The sequence below is a fragment of the Saccopteryx leptura genome, chromosome 2 (genome assembly GCF_036850995.1).
Source record: "Saccopteryx leptura isolate mSacLep1 chromosome 2, mSacLep1_pri_phased_curated, whole genome shotgun sequence".
Taxonomy (NCBI): domain Eukaryota; kingdom Metazoa; phylum Chordata; class Mammalia; order Chiroptera; family Emballonuridae; genus Saccopteryx; species Saccopteryx leptura.
In genome coordinates this window covers 285,126,563-285,153,197 of record NC_089504.1, presented here as the reverse complement: position 1 = coordinate 285,153,197, position 26,635 = coordinate 285,126,563, and the positions used below count along the sequence as shown (strand labels likewise).

Sequence of the window (26,635 nt, the reverse complement as noted above, 5' to 3'; positions counted from 1 at the left end):
CACAAATGTAGGAGCAGCAGATTCTTTGACGGGTTGTTTGAACCACACTTGATGCCCTTAACTCTTTTTTTTTTTTTTTTTCCAGAGACAGAGAGAGAGTCAGAGAGAGGGATAGATAGGGACAGACAGACAGGAACGGAGAGAGATGAGAAGCATCAATCATCAGTTTTTCGTTGTGGCACCTTAGTTGTTCATTGATTGCTTTCTCATATGTGCCTTGACCGCGGGGCTACAGCAGACCGAGTAATCCCTTGCTCAAGCCAGTGACCTTGGGTCCAAGCTGGTGAGCTTTGCTCAAACCAGATGAGCCTGCACTCAAGCTGGCAACTTCAGGGTCTTGAACCTGGGTCCTCTGCATCCCAGTCCAACGCTCTGTCCACTGTGCCACCACCTGGTCAGGCGATGCCTTAACTCTTAACTGCCTTTATTACAGTTATTTGGTACTTGTCATTCTTCTTATTGGACTTAAGGTCCTTGGGGGAAGGAACTTTTTTCATGTCGTGGCACATACAGAAAATCTTTAAAGCACACTGGAGTAAGTGGTCCACGATTTGCCTCTGGAGACCAGTGGGACAGGAGTCTACCTGCTCCAGGTCCTCCCTGGTGCCCTGTGGACTGAGTGGACCAATATCATAGCTATAACCCAGCCATAGGATACCAGTTGGGAAGTCCTATGTGCAGTACCTGGCATGTAGTCCTGCATAGAATAGTTTCTCCGTAAAGATCATTAAAAGATCCTGGTAGCAGACAAATTCAGAAAGGAGAGATGGGAGTGTCAATTGAAAAAGATAGAGAATTTGCGTTCTTCTAGAATCTTGGAGGTGAGTGGAATCTTAGATTCCTACCTAATCCTCTTTATTTACAGATGCCTAAACCAAGGTCCTGAGAACAAATGGAAAACTTTTCAGGTTCTTGGTTTGGGGATTACTTTTAGAAATAAAATCTTAAAGGTTGCTATTTATATGCGTTTCATTTTTCTGATAGTTGAAGATACTGAGAATTAGCATTGAGTTAGAAGTTTAGGTATTTTTCAGTGTAAGAGCTTGTATTAGAAACAGTTCTGATGAGTCAGAGGGATAACACAGATGACCTGTCTTGCCCCAAATTCTCACAGTTCATCATTTGCTACTTGCCTTCTTCCTGGACATGAACAACTGTTTGGCAGACGATATATCATACTTAGAGAGGGAATGGATTTTCTCCAATGGCTTTGACCTTGAATGCCTCATAGAAGAGTAGTTAACACACCACTTAATCCCACTGGAGTTCTCCAGCCGTGTGGTTATGTAGTCTGTATAAGTGGTTTTAGAAGTGAAGCTGAGATTGGGTGAGATTGTGGGCCAAATCCCATTCATCTTCTAGTGGACAGATTTATAGAAAAAAGAATGGGGATAGCTTTTATTTCCACAAAAGACTAAATGGGAAGGAATAGTTTTAATTTAAATAAATAGAAATTGATGCCAAGAAGGCTGTGTAACAGGTCTGGAGATAGGGGAATTAAAGACCAGGGAGGGTCAACACATATCCCGTTCTCTGAAGATACTTGAAATCCGAAAGGGAGCTCTAAAGTTGGGCTGGACCTGGGGTGGGTGTGCCTCTTGTACAGAGGTGGGGCACAGAATGTGGCTGCTGTTGTCCAGTTCTTCATATGTGCTTCTTTTAATGTGTTTCCTCCATTGTCCTTAAACAATGAGGGCTTATTTCATTTCTTTTTCTCTTAGTCAGATTCCGAGGAAGATGAACCCACAAAGAAGAAAACTGTCCTTCAGGTAAGCTTTGTGACAAAATAGAAACCATTTCTTCTCTTTCTATATTGCTTCCTGAAAGGCAGGATTTGTGATGCCCGGTGGTTTCCAGATCAGGCTGAGAACAAATGCAGGTATTTGAGGACTGATTACTTAAATATGATTTTGTTTCCTTTGATAACATCAGACTTTGTGCTTCTCTTTCCTCTCCTCACTATTTCCAGGCTTGAGTGTTCTGGTGTTACTTCTCTTACAGGACAGGTAGAGGTATGGGAGATGAATTGGAACTCAATTTAATTCATTATGTTTCAGATAAAAGGATTATTTAAGATGGATAGAATAAACAGATTGGTTAAAATGATGTTAGGAACATGTATTTATTTGTTAAAAATATTTTTAGCCTGACCTGTGGTGGTGCAGTGGATAAAGCATCTACCTGGAATGTTGAGGTTGCCAATTCGAAACCCTGGGCTTGCCTGGTCAAGGCACATATGGGAGTTGATGTTTCCTGCTCCTCCCCCCTTCTCTCTCTCTCTCTTAAATAACACTATATGCAGCACTGCTCTAAGTGCTTAATAGCATTTAATTGGTTTAGTCCTTGTAATATTGCCTAAGTCCCTGGTTGGCAAACTGTGGCTCGCGAGCCACATGTGGCTCTTTGGCCCCTTGAGTGTGGCTCTTCCACAAAATACCACATGCAGGCGCTACCTCTATAAGGAATGTACCTACCTATATAGTTTAAGTTTAGAAAATTTGGCTCTCAAAAGAAATTTCAATCGTACTGTTGATATTTGGCTCTGTTGACTAATGAGTTTGCCGACCACTGGCCTGTTATCATCCCTGTGTTATGTTTTTTTTATTTATTCATTTTTAGAGAGGGGAGAGAGAGGGAGAGAAAGAGAGAGAGGAGAGAGAGAAGGGGGGGAGGAGCTGGAAGCATCAACTCCCATATGTGCCTTGACCAGGCAAGCCCAGGGTTTCGAACCGGCGACCTCAGCATTTCCAGGTCGATGCTTTATCCACTGCGCCACCACAGGTCAGGCCATCCCTGTGTTATGAATGAGGAAACTGAGCGCTTAAATAACTTGCTCAAGCCTGACCAGGCGATGGCACGGTGGAGCAATGGATAGAGCATAGGACTGGGATGGTGAGGACCCAGGTTCGAAACCCCGAGGTCGCCGGCTTGAGTGCGGGCTCATCTGGCTTGAGGGCAGGATCATAAACATGACCCCATGGTTGCTGGCTTGAGCCCAAAGGTCGCTGGCTTGAAGCCTTAGGTTGCTGGCTTGAGCAAGGGGTCACTTGCTCTGCTGTAGTCCCCAGTTAAGGCACATATGAGAAAGCAATCAATGAACAACTAAGGTGCCACAACAAAGAATTGATGCTTCTCTTCTCTCTCCCTTCCTGTCTGTCTGTCCCTGTCTTTGTCTCTTTCCAAAAAACCCCACAAAACTTGCTCAAGGTCAGACAGCTGGGGGAGTGGAGCAGAGCTGGGATTTAGACTTAGGCTGTCTGACTGTGGATTCCACACTCTTTTAGTATATGTGCTGCCAAAGTGAGCACAGGATTCCAAGCTCTTAACCTGCTGCATTTGGCTGCTGCTCTGTAATCAAGACCAGAAGTCGCCTGACCAGGCGGTGGCGCAGTGGATAGAGCGTCGGACTGGGATGCCGAGGACCCAGGTTCGAGACCCTGAGGTCGCCAGCTTGAGCGCAGGCTCATCTGGTTTGAGCAAAAGCTCACCAGCTTGGACCCAAGGTCGCTGGCTCGAGCAAGGGGTTACTCAGTCTGCTAAAGGCCCGCGGTCAAGGCACATATGAGAAAGCAGTGAACAACTAAGATGTCACAATGTGCAATGAAAAACTAATGATTGATGCTTCTCATCTCTCTGTTCCTGTCAGTCCCTGTCTATCCCTCTCTCTGACTCTCTCTCTGTCTGTGTAAGAAAAAAAAAGACCAGAAGTCTTCAACCAGCCACTGCCAGAGAGATGCTCTCTCTGCTATTTGCTCTGTTTTTCCTGTCCCAGTTTCTTTATTCTGGCTCTCAAGATTTTCTTCCTGTACTACTCTGCATTTGGTGATTTATATGCTCTCTGAATTCATGTTGATCAAAAGTGGTCCTGCCTTTATAATGTTGTTGTCTCATGATTCAGATGCAAGATGCTGAAGCTGCCCCTTTCCTTGACTTTGTTAAGATGTCAGTTCCACTGCTGAGAGGTCTTAGAAGGATGTAGTTACATCGAAATTAGAAAGATTACTGGCCAGAGTAATACTGTACATATTTGTAATGGGTGATGGTGGAGGGAATTGGCATGCTGAGGCTGAAGGAAGCCATTCTCCTGTTACAAAATGGCTTCCTGGAGGAGGTGGACTGGCATATAAAGTGATAGGAGGACACTGGCTCAGATCAGAAGGCATCCCAGTAGTAAAGAGCTGTCTTCCAGATGATAGGAACAGATGAGTGGATAGAGAAACTTTGCGCTGTTAAGGCAGAGTGGGGACCCAGCACTGCAGAAGGATATAGCCATTCTAGGTGTCATCTGAGAAGTCGAACACTTCAAAGGTACTCTCAGGATATGCTCCACCTGGTACCTCAGTTTGGTTTCTATGACTGAGCTTCTGGGGTCTGCAGGCTGGAACGACTCAAACCTGAGAGGAGCCCATTTTCTGGATGAACAGTGCTGTCTGATTGTTTGACTCAAAAATCTTATTTATGTGCTCTGGACATTTTTTGGCTGAGAGGGTTGTAGTTACACTGATATTCTAAGACCAATGACCTTAATCCATTCTCCTTTTTCTTTTTTATTTTATTTTTTTAGAGAGAGAGAGAAACAGACAGGAAGGAAGAGAGATGAGAAGCATCAACTCATAGTTGTATCACCTTAGTTCATTGATTGCTTTCTCATATGTACCTTGACTGGGGGGCTCCAGCTGAGCCAGTGACCCCTTGCTCAAGCCAGTGACCTTGGACTTCAGGCTTGTGACCTTTGGGCTCAAGTCAGCGAACATGGGTCATGTTTGTGATCCCACGCTCAAGCTGGTGACCCAGCGCTCAAGCCGGCAACCTTGGGGTTTCAAATCTGTGTCCTCAGCATCCTAGGTTGATGTTCTATTCACTGCACCACTGCCTGGTCAGGCTATATTCTCCTTTTTCTTTTTTTTTTTTTTTTACAGAAACAGAGAGAGTCAGAGAGACAGACAGGGACAGACAGACAGGAATGGAAAGATGAGAAGCATCAATCATTAGTTTTTCTTTGTGCATTGCAACACCTTAGTTGTTCATTGATTGCTTTCTCATATGTGCCTTGACCACGGGCTTTCAGTAGACCGAGTAACCCCTTGCTCGAGCCAGCGACCTTGGGTCCAAGCTGGTGAGCTTTTGCTCAAACCAGATGAGCCCACGCTCAAGCTGGCAATCTCGAGGTCTCGAACCTGGGTCCTCTGCATCCCAGTCCAACGATTTATCCACTGTGCCACCGCATGGTCAGGCTATATTCTCCTTTTTTAAACTGTCCCTTCCCTCAGCCTCATAGTTAGGTGAGGCTGGCCCTGTAGCATATAGAGAGCAGAATATGATATGATAGGTTACATGCTTGACTCTGGCATAAGCAAGCTGAATATAACACATCAGTAGGGCTTTCCCTGGGCAAGGAGGGCACCTTTTGACAACGCGTATGAGTGCCTCTTTTTGACAGAACGTTGTTTCTGACTTTGAGTAGCAATCCAAAGGAAGCAGCAAGTTCCCCTGTTAAGAGGAACTTTTGGGACATGGAGAGAGGTTGAGTGAACAGCTGGAGAAAGCCTTGGGCTTTTTGGGCAGACGGTTAAGAGGGGAGGCTCTATTGCAGAGGACAGTGGAATTGGGTTGGGATGGAAAACAGGAATGACATTTTATCTTGGGTGAAATAGCTAGCAGAAGTGCCTGGAAAAGGATTAGGCCCAGACTGGATCCCTTACGTAAGTGAAGATGAGAAGGCAAAATGGCTGGTAAGACTTTAGGCTAGAGCACGTATCTATAATTCTTGTTCTTGATGTTGGTAGTACGTATCATAACATTTCACTTATCATCTTTCTTCCTTCCTTTTCCAAACCCGGCTTACCAGGGATCTGGCCAGGGGACTGGTTTATCCGCCTTGCTTCCCCAACCTAAAAATCTGACTGTGAAAGAGACTAACAGGTTGCTCCTGCCCCATGCCTTCTCTCGGAAACCCTCGGATGGCTCCTCTGACACTAAGCCCTCCAGACAGGCTTCTAAGACCAAGCCCTCTTCTCTTGCCCCTGTTGTGGGCACGACAACCACCACTCCGTCACCCTCTGCTATCAAAGCTGCTGCCAAGAGTGCTGCCCTGCAGGTGACCAAGCAGATCACGCAGGAGGATGACGACAGTGATGAGGAAGTAGCCCCTGAGAACTTTTTCTCCCTCCCCGACAAGGCTGAGCCACCTGGAGTTGAGCCATACCCTTACCCCATTCCCACTGTCCCTGAAGATCTGCCTCCAGGCACAGAGCCAGAGCCGGCCTTCCAGGATGATGCAGCTAATGCCCCCCTTGAATTCAAGATGGCAGCAGGCTCAAGTGGGGCTCCTTGGATGCCTAAGCCTGGGGATGACTACAGCTACAGTCAGTTCTCCACATATGGCGAAGCCAATGCTGCTGGTGCTTATTATCAGGTGGGTATTAAGGAAGGTTGGAGCTTAGCAGTCAGGGAGGACTTTGAGCCAGTGATACAGCTGGGCATTACTTGGCTGAATTAATGACTCTTGTAGTGGTTTTCCTATACCTATCAGGCCTCAAAACATACTGTTTATTCTGAGTCATATTGGTCTAGAATTTTCTAAGTCTTGAAGTCTGACTGGTAGAACCACATAATTGACACCTTTATTCTGAAAATAAAATCTTACTGTAGGAGCTGGTGAAAGTTAGGGAGAAGGTGGGAGAGGAGTGATCTCTAATCTTGGAGAGCCGAGATAGCTCCGCAGATGTGGATGATGACAGTAAGTGAACTGTGGCCTAGACTTCTAATTGCAATGAGTCCAAGAATAGTTTCTGGAGATGCAAAGTACTGAGAACACAGAAAGGAAGGGGAGAGGTGGGACTGGGGAGGAAAGAGGGAATCTAGAGAATTGAATTTAAAGAGGGAATAAGGAGACTAGTGAGAGGCCTCGGCAAAGTTGAAAGGACTCAGGTGAGGTCCTAGAAAGGAGAAACTAGGGGGCCATAATTTGGGCAGTGTTAGAGAATGAGGCCTATGGGTGGTTTGGGGTTTGAATCCCAAGATATGTGAGTCTGGACAGATCCTTAACTGTCTCTCTAAGTCTCAGATTCCTCAACTTTTAAATGGGAATGATAATGGCAACCTTATAGGATTCCTACAAGAATCACATTAGCTTAGTATGGTCCCTGGAACATAGTAAATGCTCAATAAATCATTATAATAACTTTTTATTCAAATGATATTTGTAAGAACTATTTGGATTATTCTGTGTGGCCTCAGAGAGTGCAAGTTTAAGATGCCTGGCTGGTTTGCTCAGCGGTAGAGTGTCGGCCTGGTGTATGAAAGTCCTGGGTTTGATTCCCAGTCAGGACACACAGGAGAAGCGCCCATCTGCTTCTCCACCCCTCCCCTTTCTCTCTCTCTCTCTTCCTCTCTTCTTCTCCTGCAGTCATGGCTCAAAAGGTTCGAGCAAGTTGGCCCCGGGCGCTGAGGATGGCTCCATGGCTTTGCTTGAGGAGCTAAAAATAGCTCGGTTGCCAAACAACAGGGCAGTGAACTTAGATGGCAGAGCATTGCCCTGTAGGGGACTTGCCGGGTGGATCCCAGGTGGGGTGCATGTAGGAGTCTGTCTGTTTTCCTGCCTCTCACTATATTTAAAGAAAAAGAATTTCCTGCCTAGCCTGTGGTGGCGTAGTGGATAGAACTCCTACATGGAGTGCTGAAGTCGCTGCTTTGAAACCCTGGGCTTACCTGGTCAAGGCACATACGACAAGCAACCAGTGAACAGCTAGAGTGAAGCAACTACTTGTCTACTCCCCCTTCTTTCTCTGTAAAATCAGTAAATAAAATCTTAAAAGAGAGAGAGAGCAAAAAAAGAAGAGAAAGACTTTCCCAGCAGTCAGAGTGTCTCTATGGAGAGGGATTCTGGGAATTTGGGGACTTGCAGGCTGGCTGGTTCTGGTTGGGCAACTGTATAAAGTTTTATTGCCAGCCTGGAGTGGTTGGAGGGCTTAAGTCTTTTTAAACAACTATGATTCTCTGACTGGTCGGTGTTAATCTTATCTTTAGTCTGGGCATGGGTAGGGATTGTTTTCAGATCACAGTCTTTAAACAGTTGTACTTACTAGATATTTGCTGTTAAACCTTGTTGTGCCCCATGGCTGATTAGGGACAATCTAGCTTCCCTAAACATTGTTAGAAGAAAGAAAGAAGCTGACAGTGTTTTAACCTCTTTACCAAAAAAAAAAAAAAGAAAGAAAGGAAAAAGAAAAATGTTATTTAAGTCCGAAACCTCTGGTTTACATCTAGCAATTGAAAAACAAAATGGAATTCTGTATATAGTTATAAACACCATTGAGACAGGCTATGGAAATTAAGACACTTTAAATATACTGGGGAGGGCCCCTCGCCATTTAGCTCAGCGGTAGAGTGTCGGCCTAGCATGTGGAAGTCCTGGGTTCGATTCCTGGCCAGGGCACACGGGAGAAGTGCCCATCTGCTTCTTCACCCTTTCCCCTCTACTTTCTTTCTGTCTCTTTCTTCCCCTCCCGTAACTGAGGCTCCATTGGAATAAAGTTGGCCTGGGTGCTGAGGATGGCTCCATGGTCTCCGCCTCAGGCACTAGAATGGCTCCAGTCGCAATGCCCCAGATGGCTTTGCCCCCTAGCAGGCATTGCTGGTGGATCCTGGTTGGGCATATGCAGGAGTCTGTCTCTCTGCCTCTCTGCTTCTCACTTTAGAAAAATACAAAAAAAAAAAAACACTAGGGAGTGGCTGGCCAAGTAGCCCAGTTTGTTTGCTTGTCATCCTGATTGTTGGTTTGATCCTGTCAGGGAACATACAAGAATCAGCCAACGAATATATTGATATAAAGAAGTGGAACAACAAATTGATGTTTTTCTTTTTTTTTAATTTTTAAAATTAAAAATAATTTTAATTTTTAATTTAATTTAATTTTTAATTTAAAAATTAAAAATAATTTTTTTTATTTTACTTGTTTTTATTTTTTGTTTTAGTGAGAGAGAGAGGAAGGGAGAGAAATGAGAAGTATCAACTTGTAATTGTGGCATCTTAGTTGTTCATTGTTTGTTTTCTTATATGTGCCTTGACTGTGGGTTAGGGGCTCCAGTCGAGCCAGTGATCTCTTGACCAAGCCACTGACCTCGGGCTTGAAGCCAGCGATGTTTGGACTCAAGCCAGTGACCATGGTATTATGTCTATGAGCCACACTCAAGCTGGTGAGCCATGTTCAAGCCAGTGACCTTGGGGGTCCTCAGTGTCCCTGGTTGACACTTTATCCACTGCACCACCTCCTGGTCAGGTGACTTATTCATTAATTACTTCTCATATGTGCATTGACCAGGGACCTCCAGCAGAGCCAGTGACCCCTTGCTTGAGCCAGTGCCTTTGGGCTCAAGTCAGCGACCATGGGATCATGTCTGTGATCCTATGCTCAAGCCAGCAACCCTGTGCTCAAGCTGACGACCTTGGGGTTTTGAACCTGGGTCCTCAGCATCCCAGGTCGAAGCTATATCCACTGCACCACCACTGGTCAGGCGAACAAATTGATGGTTTTCTTTCTCTCTTTCTCCTTCCTCTCTCTAAAATCAATTTAAAAAAGAAAAGAAAAGAATGATATACATTAGGGGATCTTATAATGTAAACATCTTATTGTGAATATAGCTGACCCTTGAACAAGGAGGGGGTTAAGGGGTTGACATGGCCCCTCAACCCCCCATACAGTCAAAAGTACTCCTATAACTTTTTATTTCCAGAAACCTGATTAATAGCTTATGGTTGACTGGAAGTCTTAACATGAATAGTTGATTAACAGGTGTAGTGTTTTGTATATTATGTATTTATTTATTTTTAATTAAGTGAAAGGTGCGAAGGCAGAGAGACAGACTCCTGCATGCACCCTGACCAGGAGCTTTTGGCAAGCCCGCTATTGGGAGATCCTTTGCCCAGCGGGGGCAGCGTCTCTGTTGCTTGGCAACCAAACTATTTTAGTGCCTGAGAATAAGCCATGAAGCCATTCTCAGTGCCTGGGGCCAACTTACTCAAACCAGTCGAGCCATGGCTGCAGGAGAGGAAGAGCGAGAGAGAGAGAAAGAGAGAGGTGGGGGGAGGAGGGAAAGGGGTGGAGAAGCAGATGGTCTCTTCTTCTGTGTACTCTGACTGGGAATCAAACCAGGGACTTCTACATGTCAAGCTGACATTCTACCACTGAGCCAACCCTCCAGGGGCCTACTTCTGTGTTCTTACAATAAAGTAAGCAAGAGAAGAGAAAATACATTTACTATGTTGAAAAAAATCTGTGTAAGTGGAGCCGTGCAGTTTAAATTCCTGTTATTCAAGGGTCAACTGCATTTTTTAGAAAATAATGCTCTAATAACTGGGTTTTTTATATGATTTTGGTTTAAATTGTTAAATTTTATTTTCCATCTAGCTCACTATAAAATGAATGTCCTTCGAGGGGCATTTTGTGAAGTTTTGGGCAAAGGTGGAAGGATTAGGAACAACTTTGGGCAGGAAACAGTTTTCTCAGCCCTGTGGCTGCCTGGCTTGGCCTCAGCGGGAGCCTTGCCTTCTTCTAGGGTCCACAATGACATTTGGATAGCTCACCTCTAAGGGGAATCATCAGATCCTGAACCAAAAATGTGATAACACAAACCTGGCTTATTTTCAGCTTTATAAATCCCATACTACCCATACAGTGGTTGATTTTGCATCCGAGATCCAAAGCCTCCCTGCCCTTTCATTATAGGCAGTATCCCTATGTCCAGAGGCAATAAATAGGATGAGGAACAGGAATGACATGCCCTCATACCTTCTCACGTCTCTCATATCAGAGCTTATTGGAGGTCTTACAAGCAGGAGGAACAGAGCTGGGAGCACAGAAGACATAAAGGATGGGAACCACTCTCGGGAAGCAGCTGATGGAGCAGGGTGTAAGCTGAAGCAGGAGAGAAAATATTTATTTCTTGTCACTCTTCCCTAAAAAATACCCGTCTTTCTGGATTGTGCACATCAGAAAAGCTGCAGAAACTGTTCTTGAGTTGTGGGAGAGGGCCTTAGGATTTGTGCCTGTAAGTTGTCTATTTGAGAGGTCTGTCGTGTAGACGTCACCATTGCCTCTTTGACGAGGGTTTTCTCTGTTCCTGAGTAGACCTTGTCCCCTTTCCACTGTGCTCTCAATTGGTGTTTTTTTTTCTTCTTTCCTTGGCTACAGGATTATTACAGTGGTGGCTACTATCCTGCACAGGACCCAGCCCTGGTTGCCCCCCAGGAAATTGCATCAGATGCCTCCTTCATTGATGATGAAGCAGTAAGTTAACAAAGTATAAGTGACCATCTTTGACCCACAGACAAATCTGAAGCTAAAGGAAACTCTTTTTTAACTATATTCAGTTAGGAATAAGTGTGATAGCATGTAACTTAGAATCTCCAAATAGGGCTTTTATAAGAGAAGGTAATTATAGCTTGACTGGTGGTGACACAGTGGATAGAGCATCGACCTAGGATACTGAGGTCTCAGGTTCAAAACCCTGAGGTTGCCACCGAGTGCAGGCTCATCCAGTTTGAGCGCAGGCTCAACTGTATTAGGATATAAAGTATTGTCTCAGCTGAAGGGACATCACAGCCTGTTGGCAGGGGGGAGAAATAGAGGATGTTAAGGCGTTGCATGCAGGTTCTTATAAAAAAATAATTTTCTATTTGCCTGTTCATAGAAACGTGTACCCCTTTGCGTACTTCTGCCATGATAATATTGTGTTCATCCACTTTTCCTGTGTATGTCCTTGACACGTTCCATAGTTAGGTTCTTTTTATCCTACTCCTAGGAGGCATCAGGGAGCTCATCCAGTGACAAAAGTCTGTTTCTTGTGGGTAGAGTGATGCTAGAGGCTCCAGTAATGATCAATCGAGGACCCAGGTCTCAAAGAAGTTTTTTTTTTTTTTTTTAATTAAAAAAAATTTAATTGATTTAGAGAGAGGAAGGAAGGGAGAGAGACAGAAACATTGATCTGTTCCTGTTTGTGCCCTAACCAGGAATTAAAACCGCAGCCTTTACATATTGGGGTGATATTCCAACCAATGGAGCCATCTGGCCAGGGCCTGAGTGTTTTAATTTGATTCCTCTGTGCCCACGCTCGCTTGCAGGCACATCTTTGGGTGACTATGAAGTGATTTGCATGTTTTGTGAGTAGGAAGAGGAAAGAGTAGTGCTCTCCTAGAAAATACGCCAGGCCTTTTTCTGTGAAGCTGCCTCTGCCCTGCTTCACACTTTCCCTCATTGATGTCTGCTCTGTTGTGGGGTCTGCTGAATTGTTGATACCACACACCACACCAATGAGAAGGAACAGACATGTAAAAACAACTGAATTTTAGGAGAGAATGACTAAATTTTTTATCCTGAATTTTTTTTTGAAGAGAGAGAAACACATACTGACAGGAAGCAAGAGACGAGAAGCGTCACTCATAGTTGCATCACTTCAGTTGTTCATTGATTGCTTTCTCATATGTGCTTTGACGGGGAGTGGGGGAAGGTCTCCTCCAGCTGAGCCTGTGACCCCTTGCTCAAGTCAGCGACCTTGGACTTCAAACTAGTGACCTTTGGGCTCAAGCCACCAATCATGACGTCATATCTATGATCCCATGCTCAAGCCAGCTACGTCAGGGTTTCAAACCTGGGTCCTCAGCATCCCAGGTCAATCCTCTATTCCCTGTGCCACCACCTGGTCAGGCTTTCCCAAATTCTTAATTTGAAAACTGTATGCAGTCCTTTTAGGCAGATATGAGTGAAAATTCATACTAGTTATTGTTGGTACTCACTTATGCTTGGAAATCTCTTGACCTTCCTTTCCCTGAGTCCAGGGGAACTGAGGTAACCATGCATCCGGCTTCATGGCAGCTTTGTAGGTGACAGAGTGAAAGAATTCCACAGAGGGGAAATGAGGATGCAATGGAATCGGAGAGTCATGAAACCATTCCATAAAAGGGATCTTTAGCTACATCTCCTAATCCCTACTCCTGCACTTTTTCTCCGTTTCCAGTTTAAGCGGCTGCAGGGCAAGAGGAACCGAGGGAGGGAGGAGATCAATTTTGTGGAGATCAAAGGTGATGACCAGCTCAGTGGGGCCCAGCAGTGGATGACCAAGTCATTGACAGAAGAAAAAACCATGAAGTCATTCAGCAAAGTAAGTGGGAAGGATCTATTGTGTGGTAAACTTGGAAGGCCCCAAAGCAAAATTTGGTCCTGCTCCCTACTATTACTGTCACAACACCTTTTGCAAACTCTTGTCAGTAGTACTATAGTATGCACTGAGCCTCACAGATACTGCTTGCCTTCTAGAACTTTGTAGCACTTTGCTCTCCATCTGGGTGGTAGTTTCCAAGTTGGGAGATGGCTGATAGGTTGTGGCTCTTTATCTGGCTGGGTGGAATATACAGCTGCTCTGCCCTCTCCCTTCAGGCATATCCCTCTCTCCATCCCATTAAGCTGGGACCTTAGTTTAGCGTATCTTTGAGTTGTGGGCACTGTAGAGCCTCAGAAGCCCTGGGGTCCTAGGTTCTGAGTGTACAACTTTTCTTCTCCTCTCCATTATTTATTGTAGTCACCTGTGGTCTTTTCATGTGCTTTATTCCTCACATTTCCATACGACACTCCCACCTTCTATGGGCTAATTGTCTTTAGTCAGAATGATGAACATCTCTTCACCTAGTAGATGAGTATAGCAAATGTGGACATTGGTGAGCCTGCCACAGTAGGGGAGAATGTGGGGAAGTCTCGATTCCAACCCAGCACCATCAAGGCCAAAGCCAGGCATCTTATTTCATTTTCTCCTTCCCCCATTTGCTTTGTTCTGTAGCCACAAAGGCCATCTGAGCCCTAGCCATTTGTTTTAACTAAATACTGGCAGTCATATAGGATAGAGCAAAGGACAGTGGTTAGATCAGCACAGATCCATCACTTTACTGGAAAAATGACTTAGAGCATGCTCTACTAACTGTGGGTTGAGAGGTGTCACATAGTAATAGTGACTTACTGGGCCAGGAATGGAGCTGGATGTTTTGTTTGTCCTTTCTTTTCTTTCCCCCTAGCATTCAAGCAAAGGAAGCAGTTTATTCAGCAAAGCTGTATATTTATTTAGCACAAAGCACAAGTGTGCAAACTCAGCTAGTCTGAGCACCCCACCTGTTGGGGTCTTAGGAGTTATATATTGTTAGCTTCAAAGCTTTGTTTCCCTGTTATCAGGGCTAATAGACAGCGTTTCAAGGTTCCCCTTTGTGGTTTTTCTTTAAATTGTTGGGACACCTGGTTATCTTGTTCTGTCCGGTCTCAGGATGGCTAACTCCCTCATTCAGTGGGTGACATACAGCCCCCTTGTTCCCCTTCCCTTTTTCCTGCCCTGATAGCTGTCTATCCTGCCTAACACTTCACAAACACGTTTCAGCCTCTTTCGCTCTCTCCTTTTAATGTTTTGGGGGTTGGTATCCAGCTAGTGTATTTCCCTCCCAGAGAGAGACCAGAAAAGATAAACATTTTAATAAATATAGAGTCTTTTTAGAGGAGTCAGGATTTGAGCTGAATCTAAAATTAGAGGAAGGACTTTTAGGCTGGAGAACAGCATCCTAACCTCTTTAGGAAGACGTTTTCTGTTGAACAGAATTAAACAGGGAAGCAGCTTGTTTTGAATCCATTTTTATTATTGACTCACAGTGATGGGGAACTCAAGTTTCAATTTTAGCTTGAGCTTTGATTATGGTCAGTGGGCATAATGGTTAATGCAAGTAAGTAAAAGCTTTGTTCCAGGAACTGAGATGCCTGAATAGTCCCACACGACTTAATGAGACCCATGGAGACCCTTTGTGCTCCAGGGAACTGCAAGCAAAGCCTTTGTGCTCCAAGGATGGAATGCCCACTCTGATCCAGTTAGCTTTGACTATGATCTGATTAACTCCCTTGAAATTTCAAAACCCTTACCTGTCCTTTTCTTCCCCTTATAAAAAGGCTGGCTGGGAAAAGGGGGTTGAGATAATTTGGGAATGTAACCCCCCTCTCCCCAGACTGTGGGCCTTCTTGATAACGCCCATAAAAATTCAATTCCTGTCTCTACTTTTTTGGCTGAATTGGTGACAGGCAGCATGATGTCCGATATATTTCCGGTTTCAACAGTATGAATTTAGGTCCAAACCTTCCACATATCTGTCTTCAATTTTCCCATTTTCTCAATTAGTTGGTTGAAGTAGATCTTGACCTATAGGAGCATGGGGCTCAACAGGAGTGAGAAAAAATTAGGTTTTTGTTTACTCTAACACTTAATAGCTGCTGCAGCTTTTGGGAAATTGCTTCATCTCTCTAAGAGGGAAAATCAGTCTTCAACTTACCTTATAATATTGAAACAATTTAGTGAAATAACAGGACAGATTTATTATAAGACACTGTACAATTTGAAGTGAATGAAAGTTGAGAAGAGATATCTAGAAATATGGCAAGTCTGCGAGAGACCCAAGGCTGTTGCAGCTCCACAACCTGATAGGTTGGTCAGCCGCTTAAAGAACAGCTCCCTGGATGATGCCGCTGCTCCTCACCTAATAATGGTTCTTTATCAGCCAAGAGGACCTGATGACTCAATGGAACTTGGTGCGGAAAGAAAGACCTGTCAGGCTGGTGTCGACTAACCACATCCACAAAGCACATCGTTAATCTATTATGATCAAGTTGGGGGCGGTTCTGGTGAAGGGTTCTGAATATCTCTCTTTTCATCCCTCCCCAAAATCTGGAATACTTATTCTATTGAGCTATTATACCAGTTTTAACACCTGCCATGTGTTATGTCTAAAAAAATAAATAAATTTAAGAAAACCATTTAAAAAAGAAGGAAATGTGGAAAGAAGAAAGGAGTCAGGGCGAAAGTTAAAAATAAAATTGGGGTTGGAAGAAGAGAAAAGAAATGAAGGGCTGTCTGGTCTGTGGTGGCGCAGTGGATAAAGTGTTGACCTGGAGTGGTGAGGTTGCTGGTTTGTGTTCTTCATCTTTAACTGTCACATTAAATGACACCTTTTTTAAGTGAGAGGAAGGGAGATAGATCCCACATGCGCCCTGACTGGGATCCACCTGGCAACCCCTGTCTGGGGCCCATGCTTGAGTTAACTGCGCTGTCCTTAGTGGCCAGACCAGCCGAGCTATCCTCAGTGTCCAGGGCGATGCTCAAACCAATCAAGCCACTGGCTGTGAGAGGGGCGGAGGGAGAGAAGGGGGAGAAGGACGGGAAGAGAAGCAGGTGGTCGCTTCTTCTGTGTGCTCTGACTGTGGATCAAACCTGTGACTACCACATGCTAGGCTGATATTCTATCAACTGAGCCAACCAGCCCGGGCCTAAATGATATTAAATAGCAAGGGATTGGAATTTGCTCTTTTCCTTAGTCCAAGTGTTCTACCATCTCATTGTATTGAGCTAGGTTTTTTTTTAATTACTTTTTTTTTTTTTTAAAGATTTTATTTATTGATTCTAGGGCAGGGAGGAGTGGGAACATCAACTCATAGTAGTTGCCTCTTGTCTGTGCCTTGACTTGGCAAATGCAGGGTTTCGAACCAGTGACCTTAGCATTCCAGGTTGACATTTTATCCACCACGCCACCATAGCTCAGGCCCTGAGCTAGATTTTTTTTAATGCTTATTTTGTTATTTTAGAGAGGAAAGGAGAGAGACAGGTACATCACTCTGTTCCTGTATGTGCCTTGATGGGGGTTCGAGCCAGCAACCTCTGTGCTTTAGGATGACACTCTAACCAACTGAGCTATCCATTCAGGGCCTGAGCTAGATACTTAAAAAGAAGAAAAAGATGCAGTTCCTGTCCTAGTGGAGTTTACAGTGTAGTTGGGAAAAAGATTTAAGGACACTTGACTGTAAATGATTACAGTGCAAATTGATATTACATAAGTGCTGAGGAGACTCCAGAGAGGAGTTTTGGGAATTAGGTGGGGCTGATTGGGAAGCTTCTAGTCTGAGACAACACAGGCAGAAGATAGAAAAACTGAAGAATGAAAGCCCAAAACAATATAGATTTTGACAGTAGATAATTTACATCAAAGTTTGGTTAGAGTTTCGGTGCAGTTACGGGTGGAGGTTGGAAGATTGGAGAGAGGTGGAGTGGTGGTGAAAATTCCACTTCCAGGGAAGCTGTTGGCACTTACTAGAATGGGGGTGGCAGGAATTCAGCCACATGTGATTGATGGGGAGAGTTTAGTAAGCAGTAGGTAGGGGGTAGGCTAGACATCTAGAGTGACTGGGGAGGAGGGCACAGAGATGAACAGGGCTCAAGGGGTTGTGAGAGGAAAAGAGGTCGCCTGTGCTCTGGCACTAAGCTGTTTCACACTGACCATAGGCAACACAGTTGGTATCCAGTGTTCATTGTGGGCAGAGCTTGGTGCTGGGGGTGAGGTGGGGTTACTTAGAAATAAGTAGAAGACAGAGTCCTGACCTTAAAAGTATTTCCAGTGTAATGGGGATGTTAACAGGCTCTTTCAGGCAAGTATTCTGAGCTTGGGCTTTTTTGCATAAAGGCTTTAATAAAAATAACTTTTGTAAATATATAGGCATAAAAACAGTTCCAGGTAAGATTTTTTCTCCCCTAGGATTTGGGCAGTGTTGTTGGTTTCTGAATCCCCAACATTGCACTATCTGGGCACCTGATACATTTCTGTTTTTCTTCCTGTGGGTTGATTGTTTTTTCTTCCCTTGCAGAAGAAAGGTGAGCAGCCAACGGGCCAGCAGCGGCGGAAACACCAGATCACATATCTGATTCATCAGGTGAGAGTGCTGTGTGTCCTGGTCTGCCTGGTAGGATTTCTGTAAACTGAAGGCTGAGATTTGGCTTAGAAGCCCAAGTGCCAGGCACCAACCAGTTCATGGCAAGGTTCCTCTCCCATTCTCTGTGTGGCCACTAGGGGGAGGGGTGTTTTTCAGAATTAAACTACTCTATCTGTCTCACTTCCTGTAAGTCAGGTATAGGTGCTTAAAATAAACAATGTAAGTGAAAATTCACATATCTAAAACATAAATGTAGAGGGAATGAAATAGTTTATCACAGTGTTTTAAAAATGATTTTTGTCATTTTGTCAGTTATAGTTGACATTCAATATTTATATTAATTTCAGGTGTACAGCATAGTGGTTAGACATTTATATAATTTATGAAGTGATTCCCTCAATAATCCTAGTTCCCACCTGGTACCATACATAGCTATTACAGTATTATTAACTGTATTGCTTACGCTGTACTTTACATCCCTGTGATTATTTTGGAACTGCCAATTTGTCCATCTTATCCCTTAACCTTCTTCACACAGCCCCCTAAAACCCCCTCCCATCTGGCAACCCTCAGTTCCTTGTATCTATGAGCCTGCTTCTGTTTTGCTTGTTTATTTTGTTCTTTAGATTCCACATATAAGTGAAATCATATGGTATTTCTTTTTCTCTGTCTGCTGTATTTCACTTAGCATAATACCCTCTAGGTCAATCAGTGTTTTGTTGCATATGGTAAGATTTCACTTTTTTTATGGCCGAGTAATATTCCATCGTATATATATGCCACATCTTCTTTATCTACTTATCTACTGATGGGCACTAGGATTGCTTCCATAACTTGGCTATTGTAAATAATGCTGCAGTAAACATAGGGATGCAAATGTCTTTTCAAATTAGTGTTTTGGATTTCTTCAGATAAATACCCAGAAGTGTGGGACTATAGGTCATTTGGTAGTTCTTTTTTCAACTTTTTGAGGAAACTCCATACTGTTTTCCACAGTGACTGCACCAATTTGCAATCCACCTGCTGTGCACAGGATTCCCTTTTCTCCACATTCTTGCCAACACTTTCTGTTTATTGATTTATTAATGATAGACATTCTGGCAGGTGTGAGGTGATATCTCATTGGGGTTTTAATTTGCATTTCTCTGATAATTAGTGTCACTGAGCATCTTTTCATATGTCTATTGGCCATCTGTATGTCCTCTTTGGGAAAATGTCTATTTAGGTCCTCTGCCCACTTTTATAGTAGGGATGTTTGTTTTTTTCGGTGTTAGGTTGTATGAATTTTTTATAAATTTTGGACATTAACCCCTTATTGAATGTATTATTGGTGAATAAATAATCTTCTCCCCATTGGCATGTTGTTTTTACACTTTGTTGATAATTTCCTTTGCTGTACAAACCTTTTTAGTTTGTTATAGTCCCAGTTTGTCTGTTTTTTCTTTTGCTTCCTTGCCCAAGGAGCTATATCAGGAAAAATATGACTAAGAGCGATGTCAGAGAGTTTACTATATTTTCATCTAGTCTTATGGTTTTAGGTCTCACTTTTGTGTGTGTGTGTGTGTGTGTGTGTGTGTATTTTTCCAAAGCTGGAAACGGGGAGGCAGTCAGACAGACTCTCACATGTGCCTGACTGGGATCCACCCGGCATGCCCACCAGGGGGCGATGCTCTGTTGCAACCAGAGCCATTCTAGCACCTGAGGCAGAGGCCACAGAGCCATCCTCAGCACCCAGGCCAACTTTGCTCCAATGGAGCCTTGGCTGCGGGAGGGGAAGAGAGAGACAGAGAGGAAGGAGAGGGGGAAGTGTGGAGAAGCAGATGGGCGCTTCTCCTGTGTGCCCTGGCCGGGAATCGAACCTGGGACTCCTGCATGCCAGGCCAACGCTCTACCACTGAGCCAACCAGCCAGGGTTTTAGGTCTCACATTTAACTTTTTAATTCATTTTGAGTTTATTCTGGTATATGGTGTAAGACGATGTCTAGGTTCATTTTTTTTTTTTTTTGCGTCTATCTGTCCAGTTTTCCTAATACCATTTATTGAATAGACTGTCCTTATCCCATTGTATATTCTTGCCTCCTTTGTCATAGATTAATTGACCACATAGGTGTGGATTATTTCTGGGCTCTCTATTCTGTGCCATTGATCTGTGTATCTGTTATTATGCTAGTACCATGCTGTTTTGATTAGTGTAGCCTTGTTATATATTAGAAATCAGATAGTATGATACTTCCAACTTTATTCTTCTTAAGATTGCTGTCCCTGCCTGACCGGGTGGTGGCGCAGTGGATAGAGCATCGGACTGGGATGCGGAAGGACCCAGGTTCGAGACCCCGAGGTCGCCAGCTTGAGCACGGGCTCATCTGGCTTGAGCAAAGAGCTCACCAGCTTAGACCCAAGGTCGCTGGCTCCAGCAGGGGGTTACTCGGTCTGCTGAAGGCCTGCGGTCAAGGCACATGTGAGAAAGCAATCAATGAACAACTAAGAAGTCGCAAAGCGCAACGAGAAACTGATGATTGATGCTTCTCATCTCCATTCCTGTCTGTCTGTCCCTGTCTATCTCTGCCTCTGTAAAAAAAAAAAAAAAAAAAAAAAAAAAAAGATTGCTGTCCCTTTTCAGAGTCTTCTGTGGTTCCATATAAATTTTTGGAATTATTTGTTCTAGTTCTGTGAAAAATGCCATTGGTGTTTTGATAGGGGTTGCATTAAATCTATAGATTGCTTTGGGTAGTGTGGACATTTTAATGTTAATTCTACTCATGAGCACGGTATATACTTTCATTTATTTATATCTTCAGTTGTTTCTGTCTTTAATTTTCTGTGTACAAGTCTTTCACCTCCTTGGTTAAATTTGTTCCTAGGGCCTTGGCTAGATAGCTCAGTTGGTTAGAGCATCATCCTTAAGCGTAGATGTTGCCAGTTTGATCCCTAGTCAGGGCACATACAGGAACAGCTTGATGTTTCTGTCTCTCTTCTTTCCTTCCTCTCTCACTGAAATCAATTAAAAAAAATTGTGCCTAAGGGTTTTTTTTTGTATGCAGTTGTAAATGGTATTGGTTTCTTAATTTCTCTGATAGTTTTTAATTGGTATATAAAAATGCAATTGATTTTTTTTAATGCAATTGATTTTTGAGTATTATTTTTGTATACTGTTACTTTACTGAATTCATTTACCAGTTCTAACAATTTTATGATGGACTTTATAGGATTCTGTTTATATAGTGTCATGTCATCTGCAAATAATGACAACTTTACTTCTTCCTTTGCAATTGGGTTGTCTTTTATTTATTTATTTATTTATTTATTTACTTTTTATTTATTTATTTTTTGTCTGATTGCTATGGCTAGGATTTCCGATACTATGTTGAAAAGAAGTGGTGGGAGTTGATATTCTTGTCTTTTCCTGATCTTAAGGAAAATATATACTTTAGCTTTTCCCTATTGAGTTGAAAGTTAGCTTTGGGTTTGTCATATGACCTTTATTATGTTGAGGTAGGTTCCCTCGATTTCTACTTTGCTGAGAGCTTTTTTGTTTGTTTCCATTTGCATGAAATATCTTTTTCCATCCCTTTACTTGTAGTCTGTGTCTATAGATCTGAAGTGAGTCTCTATTTTTTTAGTGAGAGAGAGAGAGACAGGAAGGGAGAAAGATGAGAAGTATCAACTTGTAATTGTAGAACTTTAGTGGTTCCTTGATTGCTTCTTATATGTGCCTTGACCGGGGTGGGGGGCCTCCAGCCAACCCAGTGACCCCTTGCTCAAGCCAGCAACCTTTGGGCTTAAGCCAGTGATCATGGGATCCTGTCTGATTCCACGCTCAAGCCAGCAACCCTGTGCTCAAGTGGGTGAGCCTGCTTGCAAACTGGTTGAACCCACACTCAAGCTAATGACCTCAGGGTTTCAAACCTGGGTCCTCAGCATCCAAGGTCGATGCTCTATCCACTGCACCACCACAGGTCAGGCTCCCTTTGCCCTTTTTTTGGGGGGGGAGGTGACAGAGACAGATAGGGACAACAGGCAGGAAGGGAGAGAGATGAGAAACATCAGTTCTTCGTTGTGGTACCTTAGTTGTTCATTGATTGCTTTCTCATATATGCCTTGACTAGGGGGCTATAGAAGACCGAGTGACCCCTTGCTCAAGCCAGTGACCTTGGGCTCAAGCTGGTGAGCCTTGCTCAAACCAGATGAGCCCATGCTCAAACTGGCAACCTTGGGGTTTTAAACCTAGATCCTCCACATCCCAGTTCGATGCTCTATCCACTGCACCACTGCCTGGTCAGGCTCCCTTTGCCTTTTGATTGAAACATTTAATCCATTTACATTTAAAGTGATTATTGATAAGTTTGTGCTTATCGCCACTTTATGATTCATATTTTCCCCCCTTCTTAAAGGTCTTTTAACATTTTAATTCTGGTTTGGTGGTGATGAATTCCTTTAGTTTTTTCTTGTCTAGGAAGGTCTTTATCTCTTCTTCAATTTTAAAGAGTAGCCTTGCTGGGTAGAATAGTCCTGGATGTAGGATCTTGCTTTTCATCACTTTGAATATTTTGTGCCAGTCCCTTCTAGCCTGAAATGTTTCTGTTGAGAAATCAGCTGACAGTCTTATGGGAGCTCCCTTGTAGGTAACTAACTAACTGCCTTTCTCTTGCTACTTTTAAGATTTTCTTTTTGGGCCCTGGCCAGATAGCTCATTTGGTTAGAGTGTTATCTAGAAGCACATAGGTTGCTGGTTCGATCCCTAGTCAGGGCACATGTAAGAAGAGATCTATGTTTCTGTCTCTCTCTCTCTCTCTCTCTCTCTCCCCCTCTTCCTCTATCTCTATAAAAAAAATAAATTTTTTTTCTGTTGCATTGGCTGGATGGCTTGGTTGGTTGGAGCATAGTCCTGAGAGTATGCTTGGTTGGGGCACATAAAGAACGATGTTTCTGTCTTCCTCTCTCCCCCTTCCTCTCTCTGAATTTGATTAAAAAAACAACATCAATAAAACAATAAAAAATAATAAGGCAACAGAGAACATTAAAAAAATAAAAGATTTTCTTTTTGGCCCTGGCTAGGTAGCTCAGTTGGTTAGAGCATCATTCCAATATGCCAAGATTTTGGGTTCAATCCCCAGTCAGGGCACATATAAGAATCAACCCATGAATGCATAAATATGTGGAACAGCAAATTGATGTTTTTCTCACTCTCCCACTCTCTCTCTCCCTTCGTCCTTCCCTCTCTCCCTCCCTTTCTCCCTCCCTCCCTCTTCTCCCCCTTCCTTTCTCTCTAAAATCAATAAATAAAAGTAAAGATGTTTTGTTTTGACCTTTGGCATTTTAATTATATGTCTTACTTGGTGTGGGCCTTTTTGGGTTCATCTTGTTTGGGACTTTCTGAACCTCCTAGACTTATATGCCTATTTCCTTTGCTAGGATTTTAATGTTTGCAGTCATTATTTCTTCAAATAGATTTTCAGCCTCTTGCTCTTTCTCTTCTTATATTCCTATGATGTGAATGTTTTTGTTTTTAAGTTTTTAAAATTTATTAACTTTATTATTTTATTTTCTTTATATTTATTTATTTATTTCTTATATTTATTGATTTTAGAAGAAGGTAGGGAAAGAGACAAAGACAAACATTGATTTGTTGTTTACCCATTTATGCACTTGTTGGTTGATTCCTATATGTTCCCTGACTGGGGATTGAATCTGCAGCCTTGACATATTGGGACAATGCTCTAACCAACTGAGCTACCTAGCCAGGACTAATGTGTGTGTTGTTATGCTTGATATTGTCCAGAGGTCCCTTAAACTGTTCTGTTTTTAAATTCTTTTTTTTTTTTTTTTTGCTGTTCTGATTGGGGATTTTCTGCTACCTTGCCTTCTAAATTCAGTTCTCTACTTTATCTCATTTGTTGTTGATTCCCTCTAGTGTATTCTTCATTTCAGTTATAATAGTCTTCATTTGGTTCTTTTTTATGGTTTCTATGCCCTTTTTTATGCTTACTGTCTTTTTGTTGAAGTTCTCCCTATGTTCCTTAAGCATCCTTATAACCAGTGTTTTGAACTCTGTATCTGGTAGATTATTTGTTTCCATTTTATTTAGTTTTTGGGTTTTTTTCCTAGAGTTTTCTCCTTTTTAAAAATTTTGAGACACTTTTCTGTGTTTGCTTCTGTGTATTAGGTAGATTTGCTACATCTCCCAGGCTTGGTTAGGTGGTCTTATGTAGTCAGTGACCTGTGGGGTCTAGTGACACAGTCTTCCAGATCACCTGAACTGGATGTTCCAGGAGTGTCCTTTGTGTGGGTTTAGATGCCCTTCTTGATGCAGTTGAGCCTTCATTGATGTTGGCACATCAGTGGGTGGGGTTGACCCTCAGGCTGACTGGCTATGAGATTGGCCATGACGGAGCTTGTAATTTGCTATGCATAGGCTTACCCCACTCCATGGGATTCACCCCAGTGGGCTTCTGATACTTGCCGAAATTACTGTTTTAGTGTGCTGCTTGTGGAGATAATGAGGTGGTGCTCTGTTCTGGAATACAGCTAGTGTGGGGGAGTTTGGGCCCTCTTGGGAGGTGCAGGTCATGGTCAGCTGCTGCCTGGGGCTACCTGGTAGGAGCTACAAAGAGATCTGTGGTTGGTAGTTGCCTATGGGGGGTTGGAGGTTTGTGGGAGAAGCTGTTCTGTGAACCAAGGCTGGCTGCCACCAGTAATGGGTCTGGGGCTACTCAGAGGAAGACATATGGCCCCCTGTGGCCTGCCACCACCTGCCAGCTGCTCATAAGGCCCAGCCACCGAAAGAGCTTCAAGTGGTACCTGAGTTGGGTGAGGCAGAGTCTCAAGGTGTCACCCAGGATGGAGTGAGTGGTGTTTGGCAGGTTAATGCACATTCAGATTTGACACCAGTGCTGAGCCTACTGCCACTCAGCAAAAGGCTCAGGCACACAGAGGCCAGCTGCCCCTACCGTGGCCACAGACTTGTCAGAGTTTTTTGGGATTTTTTTCAATGTATTTATTGATTTGAGAGAGAGAGAGAGGAAGGGAGAAAGACAAAAACATCAATCTTTTCCTTTATGTGCCCTGACCAGGGATCAAACCTACAACCTTTGCATATTGGGGTGATGCTCTAACCAACCTATCTGGCCAGGATGACCTTTGAAAAGTTTTATTTGTTTCCTTGTTTGTTTGAGAGAGACAGGACCATTGAGCTGCTCCTGTATGTGCCCTGACTGGGGAATTGAAGAGAGTTTTTGTTTATTTATTTATTTATTTTTATTATTATAATTAAGTGAGAGACAGGGAGGCAGAGACAGATTCCCACATGTACCTCGACTGAGATCCACCTGGCAAGCCCCCTACCAGGCAGTGCTCTGTCTGTCTGAGCCTTTTTTTCTGTTGCTTGGCAACCAAGCCATTTCAGCACCTGAGGCAAAGCCATGTAACTATACTCAGCGCACAGAGCCAACTTTGCTCAAACCCTCCGAGCCATGGCTGCAGGAGGGGAAGAGAGAGAGAGATAAAGGTGGGGAGTGGGGAGAAGCAAATGGTTGCCTCTCCTGTGTGCCTTGACCAGCAATCGAACCCGGGACTTTGGCACGCTGAGCCAACCAGCCAGGGCTGAAGAGAGTTTTTAAGAAAGACTGCAGCCTGACCTGTTATGGCACAGAGGGTAGAGCATTGACCTGTAATGCTGAGGTCCCCGCCCTGTCAAGGCACAAGAAACGACTGCTACTTCCCCCCACCTCTGTTTCTCTCCCTCTCCCTCTCCTCTCTCCTCTCTCTTAAAAAAATACTGCAGTGTAGGCCTCAGGTTGAGGCTGGCTGCCTGCCGCTGACGTGGGTCTCTGGTGGTGCTCAAGTTGGGTGGGGGCGGGGTCTCAGGGAGTCATCAGGGTGGGGTGAATGGTGTTCATCAGGCTAATTCAGATTCAGATTGGGCCATATTGGGGGAGGGCTCAACACAGGAAGAAGAGCGCCCACCTCCCTGGTGTGTGGTAGGAGGGCTGAACACAGGGACAATGGCAGGAGTCCCACCAGCCTTAGCCTTGAAGCCATAGAACTCAGTTTTCCCCTGTGTGTCTCTTTCATTCCTCTTCTGTCTCCCAGCCCCTGTTCCCTTTGCTAGAGCCCTGGGTGAGTGTCTGTGAGTGAGGGAATCTGTATGTGGGACCTTTAAGAGGATGACTGGGTTTCCAGCAGCCTCCCTCTCACCTGAATGGATAGAATGAATTGCTGCTGATATCCACAACCAGATGTTGTGGGGCTCTTCTTCCTGGCACCAGTGCAGAACTGGAACCCCTTGCTCCTCAGCTCAGGGGGTCCTGCACAGCTGAGATACCTTTTTTTTTTTTTTTTTTTTTCAGCGAGAGGCAGACAGGGTCAAACAGGAAGGGAGAGAGATGAGAAGCATCAACTCGTAGTTGTGGCACTTCAGTTGTTCATTGATTGCTTCTCATACGTGCCTTGACTGGGGGGCTCCAGTTGAAACAGTGATCCTTTGCTCAAGCCAGCAACCTTGGCCCTCAAGCCTGCGATCTTTGGCCTCAAGCCAGTGACCATGGGGTCATGTTGATGATCCCATGCTCAAGCCAAATGAGCCTGCGCTCAAGCTGGTAACCTCTGATTCAAACCTGGATTCTAAGCGTCCCAGGTCGATGTTCTTTCCACTACACCACCACTTGATCAGGCCTTTCTTGAATCTCAGCCGCCACATGTGGAGGTCGGGCCAGCTCATTTCTTGTCTACGCCCTTCTTGTCAGCTTCAATGTGGCTTCTTTTTTTTTTTTTTTAAAGATTTTATTCATTGATTTTAGAAAGAGAGAGAGGAGAAAGAGAGGGAGGAACAGGAAACATCAGCTTGGTATAGTTGTTTGTCATCTG

At 43.9% G+C, this 26,635-nt stretch overlaps 1 protein-coding gene across 1 annotated transcript in view; it reads left to right on the top strand.

The window, feature by feature from the left end:
* The window catches only part of PRCC (proline rich mitotic checkpoint control factor), a 45,866-nt gene that overhangs the window by 16,580 nt on the left and 2,651 nt on the right, over nucleotides 1-26,635 (top strand). Inside the window, exons 2-6 of the mRNA XM_066362149.1 lie at nucleotides 1,722-1,769; nucleotides 5,849-6,415; nucleotides 11,192-11,287; nucleotides 13,014-13,157; nucleotides 17,708-17,773. Of these exons, the coding sequence (XP_066218246.1) occupies nucleotides 1,722-1,769; nucleotides 5,849-6,415; nucleotides 11,192-11,287; nucleotides 13,014-13,157; nucleotides 17,708-17,773 (921 nt within the window). The remainder of the gene's footprint in view (nucleotides 1-1,721; nucleotides 1,770-5,848; nucleotides 6,416-11,191; nucleotides 11,288-13,013; nucleotides 13,158-17,707; nucleotides 17,774-26,635) is intronic.